The 7,507-nt window shown below is 39.9% G+C and overlaps 1 protein-coding gene across 2 annotated transcripts in view; it reads right to left on the bottom strand.

The window, feature by feature from the left end:
- Positions 1 to 237: 237 nt before the first annotated feature.
- Positions 238 to 7,507, bottom strand: part of srcin1b (SRC kinase signaling inhibitor 1b) — a 51,090-nt gene continuing 43,820 nt past the window's right edge. For both annotated transcript variants that reach the window (XM_053618212.1, XM_053618133.1), the window contains 2 exons: positions 6,317 to 6,451; positions 238 to 621 (listed from right to left, as the gene is read on the bottom strand). In XM_053618212.1, the coding sequence (XP_053474187.1) occupies positions 589 to 621; positions 6,317 to 6,451 (168 nt within the window). In that variant the 3' untranslated portion in view covers positions 238 to 588. The remainder of the gene's footprint in view (positions 622 to 6,316; positions 6,452 to 7,507) is intronic.

Here is a 7,507-nt window from a genome sequence, read left to right as displayed (position 1 = left end):
GGTGGCTTTTTGATTATTATTGTTTCTATGACAGCACACCCTATCGTGTTTTATTCCTTAGTGAACGTAGTAGCTCAATGATGTCATTGCGTAGCTTAATAACACAGAATTATGTATAGGAAGGGTCCAATATTTATTTACGAAAAGGATTTTGGAGTGAGACAGACGTCTAGTACTGATTAGCTATATTATATTAGCTATATTATGTTAGCTATATACATAGACTTTAAGCTCCAGTCCAAAACTAAAGAAGCAAAATTGTATTAAAAATACATTTTATTTGTCCCTAAACCTTTTCGCTTGTACGAGGTGCCAGTTTTCCCATTAATTGATCTCAATACATTAATTAACATTTGCTCACTTAGTGCCTGTGTATGGGCTACAGGTTAAATACCCCATGGTGCTGATGTTGATGTTCTTTTACTGTACATACAGTGATATATTATTACATTAATTACTCTAACTTACCCTAATGTATTAGATATAACATGTGCAAGCCTGCAGTTCAGTATCCTACTCAGGGTCCGGTGCATGCGTCGTCCTCACGGATCACCTTCATGGTCTAATCACCTTGGATAGGATCAGATCTCAGGGGAGGACAGAGCGAAGGACAGTGATTGGCTGAAATTAATGGCGACATGCCAGTAAGGAGAGAAAGAGGCTGTGATTGGCCAGAAAGGGTCATGGGAATTGGTTTGCAAAAAGGGTTATGCCTCAGGAAAAAAAAAAAGAGCAAATCTATCTATATATTAGACCTACACTTCAGTAGGATTGGTTTTTCTTTTCTTTTTTAAAAAAGTTTAAGGTCCTAAACTCTATTTGAAGGAGAGTAGGCCTTAATTTGTATCTTTTCCTGTCTTTGGGGCATGAAGCGCAGCGTTTGGTTATGCCTGACGCATGCCAAAAAAGGTGCATATCGTTTAAGCAATGACATAATGTGGATTAGCCAGAGGATAGAAGTGCAAGCATGAAGCAAGCAAGTAAGGAGAGGTGAGCAAGGGTAGAAAAAAGACAAGAGACAAAACTGTTAATTGGATCTTATGGCCAAAATTGTAAAACAAAAACTAAAAACAGTCACACACAAACAGTGTTCGAGGACTCCCTGCTATACAGTACTGGTTAAAAGCTTGGACACAACTTTCAGCTTCAATAAAACATACTGAAAACTATTCTTCAAATGTATAACGTATTCTGGAATTAGCTGTGACTGGAGAGAGAGAGAGAGAGAGAGAGAGAGAGAGAGAGAGAGAAAAGAGTTGAATAAATCAATTTCTTTGGGATGTTTTGGTAAGTAATCAAATTAACACAATTTTCCCTTTACCTCAAATGTAATGGATCAGCCAAGGCGTGTTTGGATTCTACATTGCTTCTTGACATTTCCATTAAAGACTTGAGACTAACGTGCTAACGAAAGTTTTACATTATTGCAGGTATTGCCAGTGTGTATATATTTAAGTGTAATGTTAATCACTTACACATCGACCTCGTTATTCAGTTTTTCATTATAAAGCATGTTATACAGTGACTACTATAGATTATTTGGGAATTACGCTGAAACTAATCAGAAATATACTAAGCTACGAGAGTAAGGAATGGAAGTTTGGCCCCGCCCACTTTCCTGGGAGTTTGATAGGGCTAAAATAGCGGACCATTCCTGTTAGTTTACAAAACCATTGGTTCTTGGGATAGGCTCTGGATCCGTCGCAACCATGAGTATGTTACTGCCGCCATCAGCCAATCAGCTTTCAGCAAGTAATTCACACAGTCAGCACTGAATTGGCATCAAGAAGCATGAAACAGTATGTATATTTATGGTCTCTTTACTGTATGTAAATGGTCTCTATGTAAACTGGCATGAACTTGCAAAAAGTGCTTAGACCCCAGAGATCACTGCTCGGATTATGCAGATTAATAATGTAATTTGATGAAAGTACATAAAAATTTATGCAAAGATTTCAGCTAGCTTCATTAGTCTACATTTCTAGCACCTCTACATTCACACTAACAAGTGACAAGTTGCTTGTATTACTTGTAGTTTGTTTCTTGGTGACACGTAGCGACTGGTTATTTATTTATTTTTTATCTGATGGGATACAGTATCGCTTACAGACAAAGAAACAGTTTATACACACTACTTTTATTTAAAATGTATTTAAGTTTGATTTACATGGCACATGCTCGGCTTCGTGCTAGCTTCGTTGGTAGACCAGCAAAGCAAGCCAACTGTACTAGCTACTTGAACCCCAAACCACCATCACCAAGGAGCTCTGCTACTTCTACAGTAAATGGGAAGTAATTGCAGGTAGGAACTAAAGTTGTAAGTAGAGTCTAAACCATAGGTTCAATCAAATGGAGTAATCTGTCTGTTGCTTTGTCGCTCGCTAGTGTGAATTTAGGGTGAATTAGATTTTTGCTGAATCATTCCTTTTAATAAAACGTCTGTCATACATTATCATGTATTGTGTACGCATGTACAGTGGCTTTTTCTGACACGTCGTTCAGTCTGCTCAAGCATGAGTTCAGATTTTTTTTTTTTTTAATTAGCCACCTGGCATAGTCATTGGAAATCCTTCTTTAAACCCCAACAAATGTCCTAGCTTTAAAAGTAAGCAAGGTATCACAATGTTAAGCAAGCTGAATGATCCTTCAGTCTCTCTGAACCTCTAGAAGTCTAACAGTGTGCCTCTGAGACCGTGTGGAGAGTGAGTGAAATTTCCCTCCACAGCACCAAAACAAACAAAGTCGGCTTGAGGCGAACGCTACGAAAACAAACATTCTCCAGAGGAGTCGAGCATCTGCTTTGAGGTACATGTCTGAGATTAAAGCTACTTCCTGCCAACTAATTTCACCTCTGGACATTTCACATTTTCCCTTGTGAAACTTTTTATTCTTTTGATCATTATTTAACGATATATTCTTCCACCGGGACTTTTGTTATGTGACTATTCAAAAGAGCTAAGGTTCTGCTAAGCAAAACAACTTAGGCTTACACAAGCACATAGGCTTAAATCATGAACACACACACACACTGTACAAATTGTTCACAAAAGCCAAAACCTGTCTAGTGGCACCTTCAGATGTTAAGCAAGGACTTTGTGATATTTAGGAGCAATCCATTTGACTTTTCATGAATAAAACATCCCTTCCATCTAATTTGCACAGCCATGGCGGCTAACAAGTCATGCTGCTGCTTTCTTTAGTCAAAATGGCTGACAGACAGAGGACTAATTAGATTTATTAGCAGGATTGCTACTAAGCTACAGACCCATATAAAGCCTGTTTTTCTGTGCTACTGTAGCATGCCAAATTAGCCTGACCTCTGGCTGGGTAAAAAGCGTAGAAGCTGGCTGGCTCTAACTCGTCTCTGACAGATGGCTGGCATCTGCGTCATGCTGAGGTTTTGTCTGTGATGCTCACATCACACAGTGTGTGGTGACAAATGGTGACTGAATGGTTAGCTAGGGTTCGGTGAACTTTTAGCCACATTCTTCAGACAGGCTGAATGAAACTGTCTAAATCCAGACGTGCCCTCCAGTACTGATTTTAACACACCCAAGTCAAGGTCCCCTCAATAAATCTCCTGGGAGGTATCCCTGGCTCCGTCTGAAGGCTTGCTTTGTTTCTTTATCGGGCCAAGTTACTGTATATGAGCACTGTAGGAGGACTGGGTCGACAAGCTTATACATTTCAATGATATTTAAAATATTATACATTTCAATTATAGTCTATGTATAAGATATAAGATATGCACCAAGCATAAGTGTGGCAAGAGGTCTTAATAATTCTCAGCACCTCAATTTTTTACTGGCCAAAGATACCACAGCCCCACCCACTTCGTTTCTATTGGCTCACAAGATCAAGGCTCACAAATTTACACGTAGGTTCACACGTTCACCTAGATAAAGTTGAAAAAGTAACCGCTACTTTCTCACGCCCCACGTCCTTTCCCCTTTGGTGAGTTGGAAAGGGTGCAGAACATGAAAGACACATTTGGTTACCATTACTTTCACATCGCATCAATTTTATCTAACTTGTTTGCACACTTTGGCCTTATGCGCAACAACCAACACACTGCTGAGCCCAAAGTTAAATAGCTTTTCTCTTAAGTGAAGGTGCCTTTCCTAATGCTCTACTTCTGATTGGATCTTCCTACCTTCTGCTTTTGTAGATAGTCCCACATGGATACCCCAAAAAAAAATGTCTCACACAATTGCTACTGTAGATTTGTACCCAAGACAGGCATAAAGATTGTCTGCTCACACATATTGTACTGTTTGCCTTTGCTTTTCTACACCTGTATACAGTAATTCCACTATTCCGCATCACCCAGAAGAGGACGTGTTCCCTTTTTGAGCTCTGGTTCCTCTCCAGTTTTCTTCCTCGTGTCTTCCACTGTCGCTATTTCCTCCTTGGATTGGTTACGGAGGATTAACCAGTCTCAGTGGACTGCTGTCAGTCAGCTCGCTAGCTAATGTTTTCAGAGATAGCTAATGGCCTAACCCCTCTCTCTAATACTGTTTCCCTCAGTGCTTGCTTGCTTGTCCTATCCCATCTTGCCCCTCTCTCTCTCTCTCTCTCTCTCTCTCTCTCTCTCTCTCCTTTTCGATGAATTTCTTTCTTTGGCAATAGCTGGTATTCTGTGACTTTGAAAACCTGCCCTCGCATATAAGAGTCACTCGGGAAGTCTTTGGAGTGCTTCCCTTTTCTCTGTATCATCTCTGGAGTGCTTTTTCTTTTCGTCTCCACCTTCTGATTTCTTCTTCTCCTTTCAAACTGTTTTTATTTTTTAAATTCAGAAGTGTTAGTTATTTAGTCCATTTTAAACCATCAGTACGGTGAATTATTATTATTATTTTCATATCTTACAAGCTTAGAAGTGGATGTGAGGACAATTTTAATCGATGTTGACCATTAAAAGTCTGTTGTGCCAGCGCTACGTAGTAATTAGCACCACCTCCATTTTGTTTAGCACCCGAAGGGACAACAGTCCTGCCTACTTGTTTACTATTGGTTACACAAGACGGATGATTTTGAATTAACAGGAAATGTCCACCGAAATAAAGTCATCACATCGCAAAAACAACCATAAAAGCATGTCTTTCACGTCCTGTGTGCTTTCCCGTTTCTGTGAATTACTTTTCACTAAATTATATCCAAGTTTGCTCTGACTGCTGATTTAGTTCAAATGCTACAACTGAATCAACGGAACCTTAGATGGCAGTGCACATGTGATATTAGTCTAAGAAAGATTCTTGCTGAATTGAAGTAACAAAGACTCATCGAATTATGCTGCAGTTATAGTATGTAAAATAAAAAGGCGTGCATTTGGATAGGTTTTTGGCTTAGGACGCGAGGACACCTAGTGGCAGCTTTCAGACATTGCCATATAGAATTTGAATAGCTTGAGATAGCTACACCAATGGTTTTGTATTTAGTTTGTGAATCAGTCAAATTCTGCCCTCTGAACAAAGAAACTAAACAACAAATTCGTCTTGAGGTAAGGGAAAAGTTATAAACGTATCGTATTCATTTGATCTTGACAAGACAGCTGAGAACGCTACACCACCAATGCAAATGCCGGCTTCATTTTTTCTTTTCTTTTCACAGCATACTGTACTAGAAAGAGCTGTATGTTGGCTAAAGTCCGTAGGGAAGATGACGCAAGGGCAAAAACCCTTTAGACGTATAAAGCAGGAAGCCCTGGGGTGCAGTTTGTAATGACAGAAAAGATTAAATAACCCTTTTAACAAAAGGTAAACGTCGACACAGTGTACTCAGTGTCTCAGTGGACTGCAGCCATACACAAGAGTGAGAGAGAAGGAGAAAATAAAAGTGAGCACATTATGTGAGCAACGTGACCCGACGGTTATTTTATCTTTTGAGGATCTGGCTCTTTTGTAACACATTAGTGCATCGCAGGAAGCTTGTGTGATCTCGCAGCATGACTGTGAAGCGTGCTGTTTATGAAGAAGATGGAGGAAGCAAAAAAAAAATAAAAATTGGAAAAAAAATCCTGACAGCAATATAATAAGACGCTTAAATGAAAAGACAATGGGGTCTGCTGAACGTTTGAACCCCCTGCAGAGAGGTAGACATCATGCCCATGGTCGAAAACGTTTAGACGTCACAGGTGATCCTAATTGTGCTTAGCTGTCGACTTCAAATGTCCTTAAGTGCTAGCGAAAAAACAGACTAGCGCTCAGCTAGCAAGCTTCATCGGGTACAGTGCTAGCATAAGCAGGTAGCGCTCAGTCCTAGCTCAGGCGTCAGGTTTGGTTGGAAGCATTAGCGCCAGTAGCTGTTAGAAGTGAAATACCTGCTGCTGGCCCTGCTGCTCGCGCTGCTTCCTGTTTTTGTGCTCCAAGCCGCTCTGCTGCAGCTGCTTCAGGCGAGACGACGACGATGACGACGACGACGACGTCTTACCCGAACCTGGAGGAGTGCCTGCATTCTGGACAGGGAGGGGGGGGAAAAACACACACAAAAAGTGCTGGAAGACAAGAAGAAAAACAAAGAAGTTCACTATCTATAAAAAAAAGTAGGATAATAAAGGAAAAGCAGATTGGCACCTAGCATGTATGTTTTTAAAAAAACAAAAAAAACAAAACCCACAACGGTTTCTATTTCCACTCTCTTCTGTTATGACAGTTCCACCACGGGAGTTCACCGTAACATATTACCCGACACCGTGAACAACAGAAAGCACACACTTTGTGTGTCGCTCGCCCACGCGTGAAATGTCTAAACGGCGAATCTGACACTGTGGTAAATTACACCAGCCAACAAGAAAGCAACCAAAACACTCTTACACAAACCGCCCAGGATGAAGTGGTCCAACAGAGCAATTAAGCAAAACAGCGTGGGATCCAGAAGTTGCTTAGCGGAGTTTACACCTGTAGAGGTTATCTGAAGGTCGTGCAGCATAAAATATGCACTTACGAAAAAATACATGAGACAACATATTACCAATGATTATTTTATAGAAAGTGCTCTTTAGTATGGTCCGCAGAGAAAACTTCACCACCTCAACAATCACACACTTGTGATTGTGGAATTGTAATGTGGAGGGTCCACATTGTTACTGTAGAAAAGTTAGAAGAAACAATTGTCTGAGCTGCTGTTACAGGAAATGAATCAACAGCATTCGACCAATCAGAATCCAGAACTCAATAGCGCTGTGGTGTAAAAAGCCTGTAGAGATAAAAACAAAAAACTCAAGAGGAGCCGAAAAAAAAGAGGAGGTATAACAATATTTGTAATAAAAATGTTACAATGTACATATTTTTGACATGTAACAAACAGCAATAATATAATATAAAGGGGAACTTTTTCTGTTGCAGTTATTGGATTTTAATGATGTTAATTCCTGCTTGAGCTTATTTGAATCAGAAAGCAACAAAGAGAATAAAAAAGGAGAAAAGGAAGAGATGAAGACTCTGACAGTTTGAGCTATGAAAATAGAGAGGACAAAAAGTCCTTTTATGCCCATCATATACTGGGATATTTT

Source organism: Ictalurus furcatus, chromosome 1, assembly GCF_023375685.1.
Source record: "Ictalurus furcatus strain D&B chromosome 1, Billie_1.0, whole genome shotgun sequence".
Lineage (NCBI taxonomy): Eukaryota > Metazoa > Chordata > Actinopteri > Siluriformes > Ictaluridae > Ictalurus > Ictalurus furcatus.
The sequence above is the reverse complement of the archived record's forward strand: the minus strand, read 5'-3'. Positions and strand labels throughout refer to the sequence as shown.